The 24,845-nt window shown below is 53.4% G+C and overlaps 1 protein-coding gene across 1 annotated transcript in view; it reads left to right on the forward strand.

The window, feature by feature from the left end:
• Positions 1 to 24,845, forward strand: part of IQCA1 (IQ motif containing with AAA domain 1) — a 174,590-nt gene that overhangs the window by 135,179 nt on the left and 14,566 nt on the right. Inside the window, exons 18-19 of the mRNA XM_007941621.1 lie at positions 13,238 to 13,324; positions 23,247 to 23,424. Coding sequence (XP_007939812.1) covers positions 13,238 to 13,324; positions 23,247 to 23,424 — 265 coding nt within the window. The remainder of the gene's footprint in view (positions 1 to 13,237; positions 13,325 to 23,246; positions 23,425 to 24,845) is intronic.

Consider the following 24,845-nt stretch of genomic DNA (forward strand, 5'->3'; position numbering starts at 1 on the left):
ATATGATCAATGGTTTTATTGTGTACCAGACATTGTGAATGGTATGTTGCAGAGATTCCGCAGCATGCTGGGCTTTGAATTACTGATGAATCAGCTTGAACTTGCAGCGGTTTGTGTTCTGTTTTGTTAGGATGGGTCCGTTTTGGTTTTGTCCTTGGTCTGAGGTACACCCCTCAGTGTAAGACATGGGCATTACTCTGGAGCTCTATTGGAAAGCCCGAGGTGTTTACAAGCTGCTCCAACGTGGCAGCAGCTGAGGTATCTGCTCGGTTGCTCTGACCTTCCAGCGGTTGCTTTCCACTTGTTTGACAACAAGCTAGTGTTTGAAGCCAGAATCACAGCCTCTGTGCGCAGCCACCAAGCTCCAAGCACTAAGTTCTTCAGAGGAAAAGTAAAAGAAAACCATCCTGTCTCTCAAAAGAACACCTACATTTGTTCATCCTGAACACCAAACTTTGTTGACTTTTGACATTGTCAGGTAATTGGGTAACTGATAGAAAAAAAAAAAAAAAAAATTCTAACTCATAGCGACCCTATAAGACAGAGTAGAACTGCCTCATAGGGTTTCCAAGGCTGAAAATCTTTACGAAAGCAGATTGCCTCATCTTTCTCTCATGCCACTGCTGATGGGTTTGAACCGCCAACCTTTTGTGGTTAGCAACTGAATGCTTTAACCACTCTGCTTCCAGAGCTCTCTGACAGAAACACATAAATATATATTTTAAAAATAGTATTTCATTGCTACTGCATATTCCAGACACTGTCCTATGCTTCAGTTGTATCAATTCATTTAATTCCCCACGAAGAACCCAGCAAGGTCGGTACTATCATTAGCCCCATTTCCCTGGCAGGAGCACTGAGGCCGGGCCTTCCCTGGGCTGCTGTGCTGGGATCCGGCTGCACAGTCTGGCCCACTCCCTCCATGTTCAGTGATTGCGTTTTCAGCCGCTGACACGCACTGAATCAGGCTCTCCGTGCCCCTCACCACGTTGCTCAGTCGCTCCTGGCATGAATCCAGGACAGAGGTAATGTGATCTCTGGCTCTCGGGAGGTTCCTTGTGCCTGCTGCCGGGGGGTCTTGTCTTGGTACCAGATGAGCTAGTCCTTTGCATTTACGGGAATTACAGGAACCTGGCATCTTGTGGACTCCACGACGCTGGGTGTCTGAGTGTCAAGATAAGGGACAGCATGTACTCACCTCGGCTGCTCCTTGTCAGAGCCAGACACACACCTCAGTCAGCCTCACCTTTACTGCGTGCATAACTGATTAATGAGAGACCCAGAGGTCTGCGTGCGGAAGGCCAGTCCTTCAGTTAGAAACTGCACAGTGAGGCCACTGTGTCGCAACGTGGCTGACAGAGGCACTCTCGGCATTCCAACAGGTGTTTGCTTGAATTTACCCAAGGAAGGTGGGATTCTGTGCTTATGCTGGGAAGTCAGGGGCAGGAAGCTGTGTGTGTGAGTGTGTGGCGTGGGCCATAGGACCAGGGTCGGGGCTGGGGTGCCTCAAAGTATGGATCAGTGGTTTCTGCTGGAGGAGACAGAACACGTTTCACGTCTTTTTTAATAATAACAAGATTTTATTATGAAATTAAGGGGCTCCAGTGGTGTTGTGGTTAAGGCATTTGGCTGCTAACCAAAAAGAAAAAAAATGTCAGTGGTTTGAACCCACCAGCCACTCCAACAGAAGAAAGATGAGGTAGTCAGCTTGTGTAAAGATTTACACCCTGGAAACCCAGTGGGGGTCACTGTGAGTCAGGATTGACTTGACCGCAGTGAGTTTGGTTTTGAGTTTATTACAAAATTAATCTCAAGAGCGTAAATAATCCACCTCTGTTAGGAGACTTGGTCACTGAATGTCTGGCAGGTGGCATTTGCTTCACACGCCACACCCTGCACAAGTGAAGACACACTGGACATTAGAGTCTATGCTGGTGGTACAGCGGTTCAGCACTCGGCTGCTAACCAAAAGGTCAGCAGTTCGAATCCACCAGCCGACCTGTGGGAAGAAGACGAGGCACTCTGCTTCTGTGAAGATTGACGGCCCGGGAGCCCTGGGCCAGTTCCGCTCTGTCCTGCAGGGTCTGTGAGATGAAACCAACCAGATGGCAGTGGCTTTGGCTTTTTCGGATTTGCTTCACAAGCGTAAAACCAAATGCACTTTGTTGTCATTATTTTTGGAGGATTCCTTTATTTTGCATGTTTTTGCGTTACTATTGTTAGCATAATTCTTCTAGTGGAACAGCTAATTTGGAGTGAAGGAGTGTTTCCTTGAAGATATGTGCCTGAGTCCTAAGCAAACAATGAGTATTTAACATCCTTTCTTCTACTAAACTAGCATGTGAAAAAGAATAGCCATCTGCTTGTGGAGGAAGTATTAGAAACACATTCTTCTCACCAATGAAGAGGCGTTTTATAAATAACTAAGCCTGACTCCAGTGCCCAGAGACCCCATGGGTGTCAGAGTGGAGCTGCCCTCCACTGGGTGGGTCGTCAGGCCATTCTTCTGAGGTGCCTGGGTGGGTTCAGTCTGCCCACCTTTGGGCTAGCAGCTGAGCGCCTCACTGTTTGTGCCACCCAGGAGCCTAGATGGTTCCACTTAATGCATATTTCACAGACAAGAAGTCATCGAGGCAGGGCCATCATGGCCACTCTCCTCAGCCACCAGCATCCTGGTTTATTCTAATAGCAAACCAAAGGGCTGAGAAGAAGGGATGTCCAATGACCTCTGGCAGGAGTCAGGTACATGATAAGGAGTTGAATACACACTTCCTCTTTGAATTGGACCAGAACTTTGATGAGGCAAGAATTGTTTGTTAGGTGCCGTGCAGCCGGCCCCGACTCACAGCGACCCCATGTACCGCACGACAAAACACGCCGGGTCCGGCGCCAGCCTCACAGTCCCTGCGGCGCTTGAGCCCATCGTTGCAGCCACTGTGTCAGGCCGTCTCGTTGAGGGCCTTCCCCTTTTTCGCTGGCCCTCCACTTTACCAGCATGATGTCCCTCTCCGGGGAATGGTGCCTTCTGACAACGTGACCAAGTAGTCAGATGAAGTCTGGCCACTCTCACTTTCAAGGAGCATTCTGGCTGCACTTCCTCCAGGACAGATTTTTCCGTTCTTCTGGCAGTTCATGGTACTCTCAGCATTGTTCGCCAATACCACAGCTCAAAAGCATCATTCTTCAGTCTGCCTTACTCATTGTCCAGCTCTCACATGCATATGAGGTGATTGAAAACACCACGGCTTGGGTCAGGTGCACCTCAGTGTTCAAGGTGACATCTTTGGTCTTCAGCACTTTAAAGAGGTCTTTTGCAGCAGATTTTCCCAGTGCAATATGACGTCTGATTTCTTGATGGCTGCTTCCATGGGTGTCAATTGTGGATTCAAGTAAAATGAAATCCCTGACAACTTCAGTCTTTTCTCCATTTATCATGATGTTGCTTATCGGTCCAGTTGTGAGGATTTTCATTTTCTTTATGTTGAATGTAATCTGTACTGCAGACTGTAGTCTTTAGTCGAGGAATTAGTGTCTCCATTTTACAGATAAGAAAACTGAGGCTCCGAAAGGTTAGTGTGACCAACAATACAAGAGAACGAAGGGTCTGGAATCTGGATGCCAGCTGGGATCAGATGCCAGGGCCAGCCCTCCGGGACCTCTGGGGCCTGTCGTGCTGAATGACAGCCCGGGGCATGGCCTGAGTGTCCTCTAGCATGAGGAGTGGAGGGAGCTGAAAGTTATGAGTCCCCTTGGCCTGCTCCCGCAAGACCGCACTTCCTCCTGAGCCTCCTTCTGTGGTGTTCCCTCTGCCTAGGAAGAATGGCCATCAGAAGTCAGGGGTCCAGGGCAGAGCCCTGATCGAGAGCTCTTGGACCGGCTGCTTTGAGCCTTGGAGACATGCCCTCCTGTCCGCTGAAGGCCGTGAGTCCTTTCCTCCTTCCTCTCCCACAGCTATTAGGCCCTGAGGGCTAGAAGGAACAAGGGCCAGGAGCCGCCAGCCAGTGTCCCGGCTGGGCCACGTGGCTTCCTCCCCGCTGGGCTCACAGCCAACAGCCCGGTGGCCCGGTGCCAAGGGACCCCAGATGTGGTATGGACAGCTGGCCCAGCAGCCAGGGGGTGGGGACTTCTCTTGATTAATAATCCACCCAAAGACATTGCTGCTGCTCATGGATGATTTTTAAAAGGCAGACATTTATTTAATAAACACGTGTGTCCCACCTGCATAAGGTGACATTCAGTGCGGATAATGCAAAGCCGGCACCTGGCCCCAACACCAGAGCCACTCGCTCACATGACAGAGAGGGAGGGAGACCAAGCAGCTTAGGGCCAGCCCTGGGGGTGACAGTGGAGGGGGAGGGGCTGGTGACTGCACAACCCACAGGTGTCTGTGGAAGGAGGCCTCATCTCCTTCCAGAGTGAAGGTCACACACCTCTGAGGCCCACCTGGGTACCCTCAGAGAGGCCTCCAGGCTGAGACCACACCCCTCTGGCCCTCCTCTGGGCTGTCTGTACCCCACTGAGGGGCCCAGGGCAAATCAGGGCCCTGTCACAGTCTGTCAGCTTTGCCCAGCCTCCCCCATGAGACCCTGCACCCCAGCCCCTCCTGCTGCTCTCTTCCGCCTCAGTTTACCATCCTGTTCCCACAGGGTCAGCCCAGCGGGCTGCTGACCCATCAGTCGTCCTCCACTCTCCTTTTGATTGTCATCAAAGCCAGATGGCCAGCCAGCTTCCAGCAAAGACTCACGTAGCTCCCACCGTTACACTGAAAGGCAGCACAAGACAATGAAAACAGAAAGTCCAGTTGTAAAACAGTGCAAGGGCAGGCCCAGAAATCCTCTCCAGGTTGAGTGTTTAAGCGGAGTTCAGATGACTAAGGGACAGGAAAGGAGCCCCCACCCAGGCCGTGGCTCAGACCCTCCAGGGAAGCCCCCTCGATGCTTCCTGGCCACGCTCAGCCCCTCCAGTTTACACCCAAGAAGCTATCCAGCCTGCAGGCAGGGACCACATCTTTCCACCCAGACATCCCACCTCTGCCACGGAGCCTGACCCCACCCAGGGGCTCAGGCAGTAGGTGTGGAAGGGAGGGAGGGGTGAGGGAGTGAAGGGGTGGTCCTTTCAGCTCGGTGACTGAGACAGGACAGCTGAAGAGGACCTCGTCTGTTGCCTTAGGTCATTTATGGCTGGGCAACTAGGTCTCACTCAGGAAGTACTTCCAAAGCTCCAGAGTAGCACGTGTTCCTCACGCAAAGGCGCCAAAACACAAACAGGCAGTAACCTTGAGCCATTATATCCTAGCCCAACACGAAGCCACACCAGTGGCCGTGGAGTCGACCCAGACTCATGGTGTCCCCGTGTGTCAGACACAGTAGAGCTGGACTCCATGGGGCTTTCAGTGGCTGGTGTTTTGGAAGTAGCCAGCCAGGCCTTTCTTCCGAGGTGCCCGCAGGTGGACACAACCCTCCAAGCTTTGGGCTAGCACCCAAGAGCACTCAACTGCAGCGCCTGTCCCAACCCGAGAGCATCTCGTTGTGTCGGTGAAGGTCTGACAGCGTTTCTTCTGACAGCCACGAGGCTCCGTCGTCTCATAGAGCTCCCCAGGATTCGGAAGGACGCATGGTGGTGGCGAGGCCATGGAGATGGTCTTCATGCGTAACATGACCCATCCATGAGGCCTGCATTTCATGGGCCTGAGAGCCCTCTACTGGCAACTGCTGTAAACTCTCCTGTGTCACTTGTAAAGTTCAATTATAAATTAATTACATTTAATTGTGCATGACCTCAGATCATCTATGGGTAATTTAAACAAAGCCTTTTCATCGCTAAATGAAAATTAAAAGAGCAAAGAATACCATTTTTCATTAACAAATTGGCAACTGGTTTTTTAATCTTGGTACTTGTTGAGGAAAAGAGTGGACAAACAAGCCCACGTTGTTGGAGGGGCTGTAAACAGGGACCCCTTGCAGGAGGGCGGCTTGGCAACGTCTGTGAAGATACATCCCTGTGTGACACAAATGAACGGTTAAGCACTTGACTGTTAGCCGAAAGGCTGGAGGGCGCCTCGGAGACAGTTCTGACGATCTGCTTTGAGGAGCCTGGAAACCCTGTGGGTCAGGTCTGTCGGTAACACAGGGGCACCATGCCTCAGAGTCAGCCGGACGGCAAACCACAGTGGATGGCGGTAAGAGAACGTTCAGGTCCCACCTGAGAGTGACTATTGGTGTCTCCCCGTTCGGAGCACAGAGAGTGAAGAGAATCAAAGACCCAAGAGAACAGTGAGTCCAGAGGACTAATGGGCCACGCAAGCATTTAGCCTCCACTAGCCAGAGACGACTCGACAGCACATAACAACAACAACAACAACAACACCCAGAGACGAGAAGAACGAGATGGTGCCCGGCTACCACACGCCACAACTCTCATCAGGACCACAGAAGGTCCTGGACACAATGGGAGAAAAATGTAGAATAAAATTCAAAATCGTTAAAAAAAAAAAAAAAAAAAACAGACTTACCAGTCTGATAGGGTGGAACCCCTGAGACTGTGGTCCGTAGACACCCTTCAAACCTGGAACTGAGCCCACCCCTGGGGATCACCGTCAGCCACACCACAGACAGGCCTATAAGGTGATGCTCCTCCAAACCATCAACCCAATGAGGCCAAAAGTGCAGCATTTGCCCCAAAGCAAACCTCAGAGAAGGCAGGAAGGAAGGAAGGAAGGATGGATGGTAACAGAACCCAGGGAGGAGAGGGAGTGCTGTTACACTGAGGGGATGGCGCCAACGTCAGGGAATTAAATACGTAAAAATGATCGACTGGGAGACTAATGTGCTCTGTGAACTTTCACCCAAACTCCAATGTAAGAAGAGGACCATTGATGCCCTTCTGCCTGCTGGGGACAGTCCTACAGCAGTGCGCAGACGGACACCTCAACGTGCTCAGCTGAGCACTGCTTGAAAAGGTAGGGCCCACTCAGTGTTCAAAGGCAGGGGTTAGATCATTCAGCAATGGCCATGACGTTAAAGTGATGCTGGAGCGACATTCACGAGGTGCAAACAAAGCAATGTCCAAAGCAGTGTATGTGGAACAGTCCTGCTTCCGTGAACGTGAATGTCGGACGGTCTGCAGAGACAGGAGCTGTGTGGCATCAACTCAAGGCGGCGGGGCCAGCGGGTCTTAGTAAGGTCAGTCTGCTCTAAAATCGATAATGATGAATACCGCTTTTGACAAAACCCACAAGAAAAGAACAGCTCAGAGAAGGAGGAGGAGAGTGGTCGCACGACTCCGAGAAGGGAATCGGTGCCGCTGACACGTACGTGGAAAAGCCGTGTGTGTGTCAACTGTGTGCACTGTCAGCATCATCAGGCAGGACCAGTCCCTGGAGAAGGGCCTCATGCGTGGTAGAGCATCATCAGAAAAGGGGAGACCCTCAACGGGGCCTGACACGGTGGTGGCTCCAACAGTGGGCTCCGGCACAGCAAGGACCGTGAGGCTGGTGCAGGGCCAGGCAGCGTTCCATTCTGTTGCACACGGGGTCGCTGTGAGTCGGGCTGACTCGATGGCACCCAACAACAAAATTAATAGATTATTTTTTAAAAGGAAGAAAAAGCAACAAGAAAAGAATGTGTCCTCAGAGGGCGTGTTTTCCAAGCTCACCTGTTGGCCTCCTGCACCTGCAGACCTTCCTGTCCCATCCGCACACTCCCTGCAGGAGCAGCCATCCCTCCCACCAGTGTCCATCCCCTCTGCAAGGATGACAGGGCCTGGTCCTCGCCAAGGCCATCCTCTGCCTCCCTACCCCGGCCCATGCCACCTCCCCCTCCTGTGCCCTGCCTCCTGTCCTCATCCTGTGAACACACCTGGCTGCCCCAGAAAGGCCTCAACAATCTTTGTGCCCCCAGTACCCCACATGATGCCTAGCGCATCAGCGGTCCCTCTGAACTGTTGGTGGAGGAGGAAATGAGAACAGCCCCTGGGCCACGTTCTAGGCCAAAAACAACTAAGCAACCTTGTGTGAAGGCCACCAACTTGTCCCCTTGCGTCTTCTTCCCCCCTGAGAGCTCCAGGATTCTGTGCCTCCCCTCTCTGCGCAGAGCTGGATAGAACCCAAGTGTCCTCTGGCCAGCCCATCACTGTCCCCAGAGGAAGGTCAGGGAGGTTGGAGACCCATGTTCTTCCTGGAAGGAGGGTGATACAAAGCTAGGGTAAAGAGATGCTCACAGGGCAGCCTGTGTCCTGTGGTGATGTGACAGGATGCCTCCTGGTTACAACAGGCCTGGGGTGGGAGACGGAAAACAGAACCAGACCCTCTGCCGCCGAGGTCATCCTGACTGCTGGTGACCCCTGTGTACGGAGGGTGCTGCTGCATCGGGCGTTCTCGGCTGTCATCTCTGCAGAAGGCCACCGGCAGGCCTTTCTTCCGCAGTGCCAGAGTGGGTGCTTAGTAGTACCACCAGGGACCCGGTGTCAGACAGACCCACATCTAGAGCCGGACTCCACCACTGCTCTTGTGATGCCAGGTGGGTTACCTAACCCACTCTCTACCTCAGTTTCCTCATGTGTAAAAGGGAGCTAAGGCTTGGCGCAGCATATGCGTACGATAAACACAGGCTACTCGTGAGAACAGAGGTGATAGAGGTGATACGATGGCTGTCAAAGTGCTTTGTGACAGAACGGTAGCTGTATTACTGTTGTTGAAGAACCCTCTTGGGAAATGTGTTCCATTTCAGTTGATAATCTTTGCGCCCTTCCAAAGCAAGCCACTTCCAAGAAAAGGTCCTTCACACAGCCCTGGCTGCCCCAGAGCACATTAGCGCCCTGGGAAAAGAATTCTTTCCCAGGTGTCTGTTAAAAAAGAAAGGAAGTGTGGAATTCCCCCACTCTGTTCGAAAGACCATAGGAGTACAAGGAACAGTGTTAGCTTTCACATCCAAAGGAAACATGGAGCCACATTTTCAAAACAATCTTAAACCAGTACCAAAATTACCCCAAGTTAGTGAGACTTCTAGAACTCAAGTTTGACTTTGCTACAAGCAGAAGGAAAAAAGGAGTGCTCATTACTGGGCAGTCACATCTGTAATTCCCATTAAGGAACGCTGGATTGGGACAATAGGGCGCACAGAGAGGAACATGGAAAACCCATCACTCGCCAGCTGGGCGTGGAGAGACATGTGGCTGCTCACCATTGCCTAAGACAAGAGGTGGTGGTTCATGAGAGAATTGTTTTTCTGTTGGTTTGGGTTCTAACACCGATTTTTAAGAGGGACTGAAAAGAATAAGATCTTGCCTTTGTTATTATAAATGATTTTTTTCTAAGAAGCTTAAAGCCTTCTACAAGTGCCGTCACATTTTCTTATATCATCTTGGCGCTGGAAATAGGGACGCTTTTGACCTAACCTCAGTGTAGCTTTTAGTGGAACAGTGGTTCTTTGGTGCTTGCCTTCCTCAGGCAGGTTAGCCAGATCCTCCCGGATCACAGCACACAAGCCATATTGGAGAGAAAGCTGAGAAGCCAAGAGACTAGAAGGCTCGATGGAGCTGAAACCGAGGAGGTGGAATGGATGAATAATAATCTAGGATCATTAGACGTGACGGGTGGCTACTCAAGTCTCTGACTTGGGAAATGTATGAGGGGATCCTTAGGGAACATGAGCAGGAAGCAGGCCTGCAGGGTGAAGAGGAAGTGGTGAGTTCAGCTTTGGCCATCTGGAGTTCGGAGGCTTCCAAGAGGCTGACAACATGGAGGGGTATGAGGCCCTGGGGAAGGTGTGACCTGGAGCTGGGGAAGGTGTGACCTGGAGCTGGGGAAGGTGTGACCTGGAGCTGCAGAGCTGGGCTTAAGACGTCATCAGCAGACAGGAGGTAATCTGAAGCCACGAGAGTGCATGATTGCATCGGAGGGGTGGGTACAAAGAAACCAAGACAGGGACTTGGGGAACCCAACCTCAGGACTGAGCTGAGTGTTCTAAGTGAGCGTGTGGTGGGAATCCCCTGCGGTGATGACTCCCAACCACGGCTGTGCACCAGGGCCAGCCGGGAGCTTTAACAGCTCCAGATGCCCAGCAGCACCCCATACATCAGCATCTCCGGGGTGAACCTGGGCATCATTATGTCAAAGCTCCCAGGTGATCCTAATGAGGACCCTGAATGGTTACGAAAAGTGGAGGCTGTCCCCTTTATCCAGGGTGCCCTCCGCCTACTCCTCACTTACTGCCCTGTCTCCATGCAGTGGCCTCTTACCTGCAAAGTCCACAACATGTCTCCAGCAGCCCCTGGTACTGAGGCCCCCCTCTGACTGGGTGTCATGTCCCATGGCTTCCAAGTTGGAGGTCAGCATGGCTCAGGGAGCACCCATGCCCTGTCTCTCTGCCCGGCCCCAATGTGTAGCAGAGACTAGGTATCCAGTAAGTAGTCATGACAGGTTGGCTCAGGGAGCACAGGGGAGCTCTGGTCCTGAAGGGCCTTGACCTTGCCCGCATCCCTTGCTGAGATGCCCTTTTACCTGGGCCTGTCAGACGTATCAAAAGCTTGGAATTTCCCTCATGGCCGTTCTGAATCTTTCAGGATTTTTAAGCTGGAGAAAGACTTAATAAATTGGACACATAAGAGTGTTGATTTTTGTTCAAATCAACTCCAACGCAAATGCAATGCAACATACTGCCGTGGAGTCAGATCCAACTCATAGCAACCCCTGCTTGGGTTTCTGAGGCAGTATCACTACAGAAGTAGGTTGCCCAATCTTCGAGAGGTGGGTTTTTGTCAAAGCAAGGAGTTAATTTTAATAACAGTTCTGAATAGGCGATGGGGAGGAGACAGAGGAGCTCATTTCAGTTGCGGTGTTTTCCCTCCTACAGATGCTGTTGTTGGGGACCGAGCAGCTGGGCCAGTGTGAGCATAGCATCAGCTGGTTTGATGGTTGGTCTTTAAATAAAACAGCTTTGTGATTCCAGAAGCACCATAGTATAACTGGATTTGAGGAAACAAGATCTCTGTGTGCAACAAAAATTGGGTTTTTCCTTATTTAACTTTTTATTGTGATTTGGGTGAAAATTTACAGGGGAAAACTGGTTTTCCATTCACCAGTTCATACACATTTTGATTCATGGCATCCGTTGTATCAGTACTCTTCATGCTCCTCCTCCTGTGGTTGCCGTCTGTCCTTCTTTCCTGTCCCTTCCTGCCTTGAAGCTCTGTCTCTGGGCCAGTGCTGCCCTTTTGCTCTCCAACGGTTGGTGGTTCTCGGGAGTGTGTTACCTCCCCATGTTACTGCTCACTCATGGGCCTTTCTGTCATCTGCTTGGAAGTTGAGCCACAGGGGAAAGGGTGAGTTCAGTTCCAGGCTTGCAGTGCGACTAAGGGCCACAGCCTCCATGACTCTCTATCAGACCAATAAGCCTGCTCTTTTCATCATTTGGAGTTTTGTTCCATGTTTTTCCCCCACTCTATCCAGGGCCTGCTACAGGGATCCCTTGCAGAGTGGTCGGCAGTGGGAGCTGGGCACCATCTAGTTCCTCTGGTCTCCGGGTCGTGGAGGCTGCGGGTCGTGGAGGCCGGGGTCCGTGTGCTCCCTCAGTCCTGTGAACTTGTTGTTTGCTTGTGTCTTTGATTGTCTTCACCCTTCTTTGCTCCGGTCGGGGAGGGGCCAACGGTTGTTCCTCGGCTGGAACTTTGTGTAAATCCATTATGATGACACTTGTACTGAACATATGATGGCCTTTTTCTCAAATGCTTTCAACCCAGAAATGGGTTACTACCAGTTCAGATTCTGGCACCAGAACTAAACTCCCATGTCAAGGCCAAAATAAACCACCCCCAAGTGTAGGCCACCCCCAAATCCAGCAGAGTTGGGGGTAGAGGTCTCTCCCTGATGTAGGAAAGAGCGAGGCCTTTGGGACGAGGAGATCCTGGCTTCTGAGTCCGCCTCAATGCTGCCCTTTACTGTCCATCGGGGCCTCAGTGTTTCCACCTCTAACCAGGGGCCCCGAGGCTCAGCCCTCCTCTTCTGTGGTAAAGACTAAACAAGACGGTGTTTGTATGTAGCCTCGTGGTTCCAACAGGTGCCACAGCCGTACCTGGGCTGGACTCCCGGCTCTGCCCCTCTCTGGCTGTGTGACTTTGACGTCTTCGAGCTTCAGTTTTCCCATCTATAAACAGGGATAGTAATGCTGCCCACTTCGCAGGACTGTAGTGAGGACGACCACAGCGTGTGGTGCGGGCTGGCTCTTACGGAGCGTGCGGCTGCACGGGACCAGGTGGCTGGGCACCCTGGCACTCCTCCACTCCTGGGGCTCCTGTTGGCATCACACCCGCTGCCTCACCTGCTGGGGTGGGAACGTGGGACTCAATCCTTAACCCCTGCAGCTCTGGCTCTGAAAACTAAAGGCAACCGAGCGGTGCTGGCTGCCCTCTGTGCCCCCGACGATTAGGGCTGGGGATGCGTGAGGCCAGGCGTCGCACCAGTGGGGCGTCAAGTCCAGCCCGTGACCAGTTTTGTCTTTGAACGTGTGTGATGTGCTATGGCGTCCTGACAGTCTTTGCTATGCCAGACCCGGAGAATCAGCATCCCTTGACTGGCTGTCAGTTTAGAATCCGACCCGCTGCCTTAATGATGTTTTTAAAAACACAAAAACAGGCGTACGTAATGCCCCACTCGCTGTGGCTGGGCCAGCTTTTATCTGCCACCGCTTCCCACAAAGCCAAAGGGCTGCAGAAATGTCTGCACTGCGCTGGCCTGGGGCGCTTTGAAAAGCCTGTCAGGTGTGCGCGATTATCCGCGGGCGCGCCTCGGCAGGGCCGGCCACTTCCGGGGCGGAGCCTGGGCCACCACAGCACCGCCAGACCCACAGGCACCAACAGCATGGCGGAGCCCTGCAGCAGGAGCGGACTTCCTCGTGGTACCCAAGCTGCACAAACCTGCGAACCCCAAGTAAACTGCAGTGAACACTCGCGGCCCTGTCCCCTCCATTTGCACTGACTTCGAGCCAAACCAAGGGGTGCTCGAGGTGCCGGAGTAGGGTGCGCCCGCCTGCCCAGGAGGAGGTCCCTGCGTCCGGCAGGTTGCGCACCAGGACGCACGCCCCGTCAGCAGGGGGCGCTGCCTCCGTGCACGCGCATCCCTCCGCGGCTCTGGCTGCTGTCACGGCCTGTCCTGGGGCGCCACCAAGTGTCGCAGACCCCGGGTGATGGGGTGTCCACCCAAGAGCCAAAGGCGTCCTCAAGAGGCTCTCTTCCTTCTTCGTAGGTGGCGCGGCAGCTGCAGCCGTCCGTGCTGTGGATCGGAGACACGGAGAAGACCTTCTACAAAAGAGTGCCCAACAACGAAAAGAAGGTGAGTGTGTCCGTGGCGACGCCGCGGGCCTCTGCCTTCCTCCTGGTGGGCCGGCGGGGCCCACCTCTGCGCTTTGAGACCCGCTTCCATTTCGGGAGGAAGGTAGCGCGTGGGCTTTAAGCTCCCTGCATTGCTCTCTGGCGTTCAAGTGCTCGTCTGACTTTACGACTTACCATCCAGAAGAAAATGAGAGTGGGTGTGGAAGTGGGGGGCCTGGGGCTTTAAAACCAAACACATGAGTCCCAAGGGAGAGAGCCCTGCTCGGGGAAGCAGATGGTACCCACGAGGCTAAGGATTCGGCCTTCCAGGTGTTGGCAGTGTAACTACCAGACGGCCGGCAGCACAGGAACCACGCACCAGGGCCCTGGGCCGGACTGCGGAGCGGTGCCCCGGCGCCTCCAGCCGTCTCCCATGGCATCTTCCTCCTCTTCTCTCCTGCCAGCAGCCCCTTCCGCACGCTCCCTCCCTGCACCAGCGTATTTCCCACAAGTTAGAAAAGGTGCCCATACGTAGCTTGTTATTCCACACGGAGTCGCACAACAGCAGGTAGTGGGACTATGAGCTGAGGAGGACATTCACGAGGGCTTGCAGGCTCTGCCCCTATGCAGTGGACATGGGCTTCGCAGGCCCAGGTGATGTGGGCTAAATGCAAGCCCCATCTCTTTCCCACATGAGCCTTGATTGCTCTGCGTTTCAGAAAGTGCTAAGAGACCCCGCTGATGACTGGGTCTGCGGCTCTGGGGGTGGCTCCCTCTGCTGACTAAATGGCTACACTGAGAAAATACAAAATCCACGGCTGCCCTTCATGCCAAGGGGAGGAGATGATGAGCCTCAAGTGCAGGGCTCTGCTCAACCCTAGGTCAGAGCTGCAGCCAGCAGAGCTCGGTCTCCCACAGGCGCGTCAGAGTGGGTCCCGGACAGACTGGCCTGGCGCCCAGAGACGTGAGTGCCGGGCCTGCTCTGCTGTTCGCCTCACACTGTGGGTCCTGGGGCAAGCAGCTGAACCTCTCTGAGCCTCTGCTTCCTTACCCTGCGGCTGAAAGGCTGGCCGGAGGGTCGGTCAAACCCCTCACAGCTGAAAGACTCCAAAGGCACAATACCTCCCTCACCTTCCCGCTGTCTCAGGGTCCTTCGAGCTGTCGGCTTGCTGTCAGTCATTACAGCCACCTGCTCATCACACCCTGTGCCCTGCTCACCTAGACACCTGAGTCCATGGGGAGTAAAAGGAGTGGGACGTGTTCACTGGTGGGAGGGGCTGGAAGAGGTTTAGGGAGGGGCTGAAGGTGAGGCTGGAATATGATCCAGTGGACACAGCCCGAGAGTCCCAGGGGCACGAAGAGCTGATGTGTTTGGCTGGAAGTTCAAGTCCACCCAGGGGTGCCTCAGAAGGAAGGCCTGACAACGCACATCCGAAAACTCAGCCACTGAGAACCAGTGGGGCCATCAAAGACACACGTGGGGTCATCAGGAGTCGGAGCGCACCGCGGCCGTCCAGGCCCCCAGCTCCGGCTCCCCCAGCACCTCCCCGCTCCACACAGGCTCCGTGTCTGCTCAGACAGCACACTGCACCCGCAGGCCTGCCCCTCAGACACAACAGGGCTTCCTGCAGCCTAGCTCGCCCTGCCAGCTCGGAAACTCCTGCCCTGACCAAGTTTCTCAGCCACCGGGGCCCCAGGCCACCACCTGGCATCCGTGCAGTACCAGACACCCACCCTGCCCCAGCCCCGCTTCTGAAGACGCAGCCAAAGCCACGCAGGAGTATCAGTCAGCCATGAAAAGGACTAAGTGTGGTGCATGCTTCCACATGGAGGAGCCTCAAAAATGTGAGTGAAGACAGTCATGGGGCTGTATGATTCCACCTGTATAAAGTATCTGCCTGGAGGACTGTTAGGAAAGTGGGGAGGTTCCCGGAGCAGGGGAGCGAGGCACGGGTGCTTCTGGGGTGAACGAGCTCTGGAACGGACAGCGGTGACAGCTGCCCGACGTCCTGAGTGCCATGGATGCCACTGGATTGCACACTTCAAAATGGTAAAAGTGGCAAGTTATATATATTTTATCACAGTTAGAAAAGGAATTAGAAGAAAAAGACAGCTGGCCACAGGCAGCAGGCCTCAGGGGCATTGTCTCCCCACATCTCGCTGCCTCACTCGACCTGCTGGATGCCCAGCGTCCTCCTGACCACCCGCCTCACTTGACCCAGCCTCTGCCCCGAAGGCACCAGATCCCAAAGGCGTTGGCTCAGAGAAGAAGGTTCATCTGTAGAGAAACTGAGGGTGTTCTGTTGGCTCCAGCCACGGGACAAGCAGCCACTCTGGACCAAAGGACCCGGAACCCCAACATCTCATCCACGGGGATGGAGGCCACACTCCGGACCCTGTCCTCTGGACCCTGGCTGTGAAAGTTCCCGCCAGTCATACTGCCATCAGCACCAAGGCCTCCAGAGAGGCGGGCACAGTGGGGCTGTCAGGATGGCTGCTGAGCGCAGGCTCTGCCCAGGCCACCAGGTCCCTGGACATAGGAAGACATGGACACCATGAGGCAGAGTGGCCCGGATTGCACACTTGCCCTTCACCAGGCACGTCACGCACACAGGCAGCTCCCAGAGTCCTGGGAGGAGGCGCAGTGGCCCCTGCTCACAGCAAGGCCCCAGACCTCACAGGCCCGCAGCTGGGTGGCCACAGAGCTGGGCTTCAGAATCGGGTCCAAGACTCCAGGCCAAGCCCTGCTCGTCTCCATGATGCAGGGAGACGCTGGACGCCTGCAGGCCAGCCATCTGATAGTCCACCCCCACCCCTGCCAGCCCCTCCCCGCCTGCCATGGCTCCAGAGCCGTCAGGAGGACTGCCTGGGGGACTTCTCCTCCCCCGGAGCCCCCCTCCCCCAACCACATGCCTGCTGCGCCCGCGTGTCCTCCACAGCCTCCGGTTTTTCCCCCAGAAGGCTTACAGCTCTAGGATTTCAGGAGGGTCCAGGTCCAAGCCCACCCCTGCTGCCACTTCAGCGAGCACCCCCTGGCCCTGCCTGGCGCTGGCCCTGGCCCGATCCTCCTCCTGAGCGCACGCCCTGGCCTCCAGGCTGCAGCGGGGGCCGTCGGCTCGCTGTGCGGGTGCCCGGCACAGCGGTGAACAATGAGGCTCTGCCGTGGGCGCCTGCATTTTCTGCACCATTAGCCTTTGTTACTTCATCTAGCGAGCCTTGCCTGGCACCACAGTAGGGCCTCCGCCAGGGAATTGCCTGCTTTGTTAAAGCTGGCTGCCGTGGCTGTTTTGTGGCACTAACTGCAGACAAGCAAATTGAAATTGTCCTGTGGATGCTAGCCACTAATTTGAAATGGCCCACGGTAATACAGTTGTGCCGGCTGGCAGGTCCAGCAGCTGGGACAGTGTCATGCAGGTTGCCAGGGGATGGTGGGAACATTCGCAGGCGTGATCGATGAGAGCGGGGCTCGTGCATAATGGACGTCTGTGAACTGGAACGGGATGGTCCAAGTGCAGGGGCTACAGGTTGAATGATCTCAGCTTTGATCCTTGTCCCCTCCTAATGGAACTGTGCCGTGTCGTTCTGGACGCAGCCCAGGATCAACATTTGTTATCCAAATAGACTCATTAAGTTCAAGCATCCCGGCTTTTCCATCTTCCACCGCAGGAAGGGCAGGGCTGCAGCTGTATTACCATGGCAACTGGGCTGCTGGGGAGGGCCCCAGACTGTTCAAGGTGGGCCTCTGCCCCCCTGGAGTTCCAGTCTCCAGCCTTCTTCCAGTATCTTTTAGGGAGCTTACACTCGCACCTACATGGCCCAGCCACCCCGCTCTCTGTCTTGCCCCCTGCTGAGCTTCTCCAAAGACCAGTCCGTCTCCTCATGCCCACTCAGGCTTCAGCCCACTGCCATCACCTTGCTGCCCTCAGCACTCATGGAAATTGTTCTCTCAAAGCTCTTCTTGGGCTTCCTTTTGGCCAATGAATGTCTCGGTCTCCAAGTCTCCCTCTCTGCTGCATTCAGCATGGTTCAGATTCACCACTTCCTAAAGGTCTCCTCCCTCAGCGTCCATGACACTGCTCTCTCCTGGGTCTGCTCACACCCTGCCAAGCGCTCCTGCAGCATCTGCTTTCGGTACTTCTCTTCTTGTTAGCTGCCATCAAGTTGGGCCTGACTCGTGGCAACTCATGCACAATGGAATCAGACCTGTGTGATCCATAGGCTTTTCACTGATTTTCAGAGGTTACTTGCAGGCCTTTCTTCCTGCTCTGTCTTATCTTGGAAGCTCTTCTGAAATCTGCTCAGGGCCATGTACTTCTACTGACCCCTGTAATGAATGTGGCTCCCTGAGGTCCCACCTGCACCAGGAGCTGCACTCCATCCCCAGCCTGAGGCTCACATGCACTGGCTGTCACATGCTGGACACCTCCCCACAATGCCTTGAACTCAACGTGGCCCATCCAAACTCTCCTCTTCCTCACCACCCAGTACCCACCACCCCAAACTGCTTCTCCTGCTGCATTTTCAAAGGACTGCTTGAAATGTTTTCAATATAAGCACCTTTCAACTGCCTTCCGTGGGAAAGCTTTGGATCCATCCTGGTGAAATGAACCCAATTGTTGCCTGACTCTCCAAGCCTCACCTCAGGGCTGTGGATTGCTTCCTGGCACAGGTGTAGACACTCCTGTGTGGAGACTCCTCCCAGAGCCTCAGCAGATTGCTTTTCCAGTGGGGCATGTGGTCTGGAAGGTGGCTTCTTAGAGCTGAGTGGTTAAAGACATCCAATCCAATGGAAACTGAAGGAGCTTTGGACACAATGGTTTTGAGCTCTGTTGGCAAGTTTGCTAGCTTCTTCCAGATGGCAAATCCCCTGGTTTTTCTGACTCTCCTGCTTAAAAATGGTACTCCTCAACAGAACAGCCCAAAAACCCGCTGATGTCGAGTGGATTCCGGCCCACAGTGCCCCTAGAGGGCAGAGTGGAACTGTCCCACAGGGTCTCCAAGGCTGTCAATCTTCACAGAAGTAGAGTCCAAACCACACCCACTGCCGTGGAGTCCATTCTGACCCACAGCGCCCCTAGAGGACAGAGTGGAACTGCCCCACAGGGTCTCCTAGGCTATCAGTCTTCACAGAAGCAGACTGCCTCATCTTTCTCCTGTGGAGTGGTGGTGGGTTCAAACTGCTGACCTTTCGGTTAGCAGCTGATTACTTTGACCCCTGCACCACCGGGGCTCCCTCAGCAGAGCAGGCTCGATGTGGATCTCTCATCTGGACTTGTATTTCAGAAGAAAATAGGAATTACCCTCTGCTGAGCACTTATTCCTTATCAGCCAGGCACATTATTTCATATCACCCTCACAGCATACCAGTGAGAGAGTTCACTCATCATCCCCGTCCTTTAAAGCCGGAGACTAAGGTTCAGAGAAGTTAAGCAAGCTGCCTGAGCCCACACAGCAGTTCAGAGCAGAACCAAGACTGGGATCAAATCATCGCTTTCTCTGCTGTGAGTTAAGGTACAAACAACCCCTCTAAACTGAGTCCAGTGGCACCGTATAAATCAGATTGTGGGCCACACCGCAGACCAAGTGGAACATTTCCCAGGAATGCAGGCTCGTTTACTATCTGAACATCAATTAATGTACTAACACTGTATCAGGAGAGTAAAGGACAAATACCGCATAATCCTCTCAATAGATGCAGGGAAGGCATTTGACAAACTCAACACCCTTTCATGACATGGGCACTTCCAGAAATTCAAGCTGGATTCAGAAGAGGACACGGTGCAAGGAATAACATTGCTGATGTCAGATGGATCTTGGCTGAAAAAAAGAATACCAGAAAGATGTTTACCTGTGTTTTATTAACTGTGCAAAAGCATTCAGTTGTATGGATCATAACAAATGATGGATAACATTGAGAACAATGAGGATTCCAGACCACTTAATTGTGTTTGAGAGGAAGTTGTACATAGGCCAAGAGGCTGTCACAAGGGGATATTGCATTGTTTAAAATCAGGAAAGGTGTGCATCAGGGTTATATCCATTCATCATACTTGTATCATCATCTGTATGCTGAGCAAATAATCTGATAAGCTGGACTATATGAAGAAGAACATGGCATCAGGATTGGAGGAAGACTCATTAACAACCTGTGATACGCAGATGACACAACCTTGCTTGCTGAAAGTAAAAATGACTTGAAACACTTACTGATGAAGATCAAAGACCACAGTCTTCAGTATGGATTACACCTCAACATAAAGAATACAAAATTTCTCACAACTAGACCAATAAACAACATCACGATCAATGGAGAAAAGATTAAAGTTGTCAGGGATTTTGTTTTACTTGGATCCACAATCAATACCCATGGAAGCAGCAGTCAAGAAATCAGACCTCGTATTGCACTGGGCAGATCTGCTGCCAGACGCCTCTTTCAAGTGCTGAAGAGCAAAGATGTCACTTTGAAGACTAAGGTGTGCCTAACCCAAGCCATGGACTTTTCAGTCACCTCATATGCATGTGAAGGCTGGGCAGTGAATAAGGAAGACCATAGAAGACTTGATGATTTGAGTTGTGCTGTTGGCGAAGAATGCTGAAAGTACCATGGACGGCCAGAAGAATGAACAGCTCTGTCCTGGAGGAAGTGCAGCCAGAACTCTCCTTGGAAGCAAGGATGGTGAGACTTCGTCTCACCTACTTTGTTCATGTTGTCAGAATGGACCATTCCCTGGACAAGGATGTCATGCTGGATAAAGTGGAGGGTCAGCAAAAAAGGGGAAGACCCTCAACAAGATGGATTGATACAGTGATTGTAACAAAGGGCTTACAGTTTGAGAGGCTAGCACATGACTGGGCAGTGTTTCTTTCTGTTGTACATAGGGTCACTGTGAGTTGGAGCTGACTCAACAACACCTAACAGCAACAACAACATCTAACTAAAGGGTTGATGGTTCAAACTCACCAGCAGCTCTGCAGGAGAAAGATGTGGCAGTCCACTTCTGTGAAGATTGACAGCCTTAGAAACCTCATGGGGCAGTTCTGTTCTGTCCTCTAGGGGTGCTGTGAATCAGAATCGAGTCAACAGCAATGGGTTTGGTTTTGGTTTTAAGGAGTCTTGGTGGCATAATAAGAAACTCTGGTGGCATAGTTGGTAAAGCATTTGGCTGTTAACTGGAAGGTCACTGGTTCAAACACACCAGCCACTGCACGGAAGGAAGATGGGGCAATCTAGTTCCGTAAAGGTTTACAGCCCTGGAAACCCAGTGGGGGTCACTATCAGTCAGAATCAACTCAGTGGAAGTGAGTTTGGAGTCTTGATTTGGTGGCACAATGGTTAAGCACTTGGCTGCTAACCAGAAGATCCAGGGTTTGAACTTATCAACCACTTTATGGGAGACCTGGTGACTTGCTCCTGTGAAGATTAAACCTAGGAAACCCTGTGGGGCAGCTCTCTTCTGTCTTGTAGGGTCAATATGAGTTGGTATTTTTTTGATGTGTAAATGATCTCTCAATGAATCTCTTATGTATAAGCTTCTTCATATATAAATATGCACCTGCTCCTCACTTACCGACATGGTTAGGTTCCAAAGACCAGGTTGTTATGTGAAAACTCATCTCAGAGGCAGTCTTATGGGGCTGTTTCCCCCCTGAAGCCACCATCCATCCATATCTCACTTGCCCCCACACCATGACTTCTGCACCTTCTGGCAGGCTGATCAACTTGTGCCATTTCAAATCACAGGCAGAATTAATCGGGTCAGGCTTTGTAGCCAGGAGGGAGCCCACCCTACCCCACCCCATGCTGCGTTCTTGCTCTCAAGAGAAACACTCAGTCGCCTGCGGCAGCCGCCCACTGACCCCAGGGTCCCCAGGTATGCAAACGGTGGATCTCGGGGTTTGTGGCAGAATGACCACCACGTGTCCTGTCTACACCCTTCTGCTGCCTTCTCAGAGGGTGAGCCCAAAGCCACAGTTCTGCTCAGATGGTAAACATAGGGCAGCCACCGGCCTGCCGGCCTGGCCAGGATTGGGTGAAACCATGGGGCATACTTGCAGGTAAATGGTCCGAGGCCCCAGGGTTCAGCCTTTTATTTTCAGTTCAGGTTTTTTTTTTTCCTTTAACTTTATTTGCATCCAAAACTTGGGGAAGAAATCAAGGACTTGAGGTTCAGAAGGGAGGTACTCCCACTCAAAACACATGGGTCCTTACCTGACTTTATGGGGATTTAAGTAGATTTTTTACTGTTCTCATAAATGCGAAATGTCAGATAATGAGGTGGTTGATAAGCGAGGAGTCATCACGGTTGTCAGGCGCCGTCAAGTCATGTCGACGCGTAGCGACCCCTGAACAAGAGAAGAAAACGCTGCCTGCCCTGTGCCAGCCTCACAGTCCTTGCTGTGTTGAGCCCCTCATTGCAGCCACTGTCTCAGGCCATTGGGGGTCCTCCTTTTCTTGCCGCCTCTGCTTTACTAAGCACGCTGTACTTCTCCAGGGCGTGATCCCTTCTGACCACGTGCCCAAAGTACACGAAATGAAGTCTCACCATTCTCACTTCTGAGGAGCCTTCTGGCTCCTCCAAGACAGATTGTCTGTCCTTCTGGCCATGGTTGTTCAGTATTCCTCCCCAACCCCACGACTCAGAGGCACCAGCTCTTCCTCAGCCTGCCTCGTTCACGCATGTAGATTTGCATCTCAGTCTCCTTCTGCAGTCCTTACTGGGGGTGCGTGCTTACCCAGGAAGACGGGGCCAAGACGCCCTCTCTTGCTCAGAGGTCCTCCTTCCAGCCCTCCCATCTCTCTCCACTCTGCTCCAGGGAGCCCCAGAACACCCCCTCCCTCTCCTCCTTATGCCGGCAGTTTGGGTGATCCCAGTTCCAGGGCCAGAGTCTGTGAGAAACTGTTCCAACCCGAAGACCTTCCCCTGGTCCCATGCACGCGCCATCCCCCGTTGCAAAGGCCCACAAGTCACACTCGGTCTTCAGGCACCCCTGCCTGCAGGCTGTGGTCCCAATGCCTGCCGTGACCCACTGTTATTCCTAAGGCTGGACTTCCTCGAACGCCCACCCCTTCTTAGATGGCATCGGGCCCCTTCCTGCGTAAAGGGCTGTCCCATGTGGGCCTGCCATGGGCTCAGTGACCTCCATGCAGTTTGCTCAGCTGCCCGAGCTGAGTGGGGGTGCAGACATGGCCCAGAGTGGCCAGGGCACCTCGCTAGGGGCTCTGCATCGCCTGCCGTCCTCCCACACTTGCTCTTCATCCTGTGCCTGCGGGGCTCAAGTTACAGCCGGCGCGTTGCCCATGGCAGCGTGGCCAAAGCTGCCTCCCCCGGGCCAGGGGCCTTCCCACCGGGGGTCCGCGCAGAGGCCCCAGCACCTCCTGCTCCTCTCCCTCATTAGTGCGGAGACGATTCTAAGAGGACACAGCTCCTCGCTATTTGAGGTCTGCTTTGAGGATGAGTCTCGCAACCTTACGTCACCGGGTGTTTTGGGGACTTACGGTCCTCATTGTTACCCAGGGAGCCCGGGAGGCCTTCGCTTCGCCTTCCCGGCAGCTCAGAGGGAGGTGGGAGCACCACCGGCTAATTATAACCGCATCAAGCCTCCTTCTGCTCAAAAGCCAGTCACCGCTTCCTGTGCTTGGGCTCAAGGTGCTAGGATGCTGTCAGGTGCTTCCTGCCTTTCGGCTTTCCAAGTCTGAATACCAGAGGCGGCGAGTGCCAGCCATTCAAGTCAGCCAGGTGGACAAGGGATGAAGCCCCAAATGGCCAGCCCATCCCAAGCGGTGTCCCGGGACAAACTCTAGGAAGTGGTGCTCGGCGGAGCCCGGCCACTGCTTTAACCACTGATGCTGTGCTGTGTCCTTACGGTCGGTTCCTTTAGTTCTTGATCCTTTTTTCCATGTGTGACCTGGTTTTGTTGTCCCCCTCCTTCTCGGTTTCTCCCAGATGGAACCTAAACGCCTTAAAAACCAGCTTCCCAAAATCCTGAAGCTCCTGAAACCGGACGATCGGATCCTGATCGTGGGGACGACGCAGCGGCCTTTTGATGCAGAACTTCAGTCTTTCTGCAGAGTTTACCAAAAAATTATTTTGGTTCCTAGACCGGACTATGCTTCTAGATACGGTAAGAACTCCCAGCCCCTTCCGCGTGCGGTGACTGAGGCCGGACCACCTGCGGGTTGCTTGCAGGTGTGTGGAGGCAGGGGGTGCCCCGAATCCAGTGGTCATCAGTCATGAGCAGGGGCGTAAGCAGAGCCTGTGCAGTGGAGAGCGTCGGCCCTGGACCCACCACAAAATGCAGGGCTGCAAACACACAGCGATGGAGGCCGTGATGCCTCAGGGCTGCAACCCCAGCCTTCCGTGCAGGAGACCCAGGTCCGATTGCCAGCCAAGGCACCTCCTGCACAACCCCAGCCCGTCGGTCATGGAGGCCTGTGTGCTGCTGTGTGCTGAGCACGTGTCAGTGGAGCTTCCAGACTGAGTAGGAGGAAAGGCCCGGGGACTGACTTCTGAGAATCAGCCCGCCAGACGCTTTGGGTCCTAACAGTCAGTCATGGCGGTGGCCCAGGACTGGGCAGCGTCTCATTCCACATGCACAGGACACCAACAGGCAGGAGCAGGCTGGACACGCAGCCAACAGCCCAACAAAGACTGAAGTGACACGTCTCTGTGTCATATTCCGCTTTACCGAAGACAGAAGGAACCTGTGAGCGTTATTATCCTTGGCCCTGAAGGTGACAGAAATCCACGTGCTGCTGATTTTTCTTTTGATGGTAGGTTCGAGTCCCTCAGCTTGTGTACATGGAGCAGATGTCTTTCTCATGGACCACCATTTCTTTTCACAGCATGGCACCTAGGTACCAAGAGAGAGCCCCTTGAGAGCCTCAGGGAGAAGCCGCAGGATTCTTTGGACCCCCTCAGAAGTCACAGAGTCCCCTTCACCACTCTGTAGTCCTAGCCCTATTGAGGGGCAGCAGATGACACAATGGCGTGCGTGCCAGGAGATGTGGCTTACTCAAGGCCATCTTTGACACCATATCTAACTTCCAGCATGGCGGCTGTAGTGGTGGTAGATTTAGTATTGAGATGGGGATGGTGGTGTCAGGGTTGTAGATGGTGTTGTCCATGGTGGTGGCAGTGGTGTGATGGGGAGGACAGTGACAGTGGTAGAACCGCTGGTGGCAGTGGGGGTGATGTGATGGTGATACTGGACCTAGGTGGTAATAATGATGGTGGTGGAGGTGATGGTATGGTAGAAGTGATGGTGGTGGTGGAGGTGAGGTGGTGGTGATAATGTACTGGTGGGTCTTCTTCCCTGTCCTCCCCATCCCTCTTACTTCTTCCATTTCTTCCTCTCTGCCTCTCTCTCTTGTTGTTGTTAGTTACACTCTAGTTGACTCCAACCCATGGCAGCCGTGTGACAGAATGGAACATTGTCCAGCCCTGCTCAATGTTCATGGTCAACCCGTCTCACCCTCTACCACTGTATCAGGGATCCATAAGGTTTTCATTGGCTTATGTTTGGAAGGTAGATCACCAGGTCTT

Source organism: Orycteropus afer, unplaced genomic scaffold (genome assembly GCF_000298275.1).
Source record: "Orycteropus afer afer isolate SDZICR_OR568_19922 unplaced genomic scaffold, OryAfe1.0 scaffold00006, whole genome shotgun sequence".
NCBI classification, from domain to species: Eukaryota; Metazoa; Chordata; class Mammalia; order Tubulidentata; family Orycteropodidae; genus Orycteropus; species Orycteropus afer.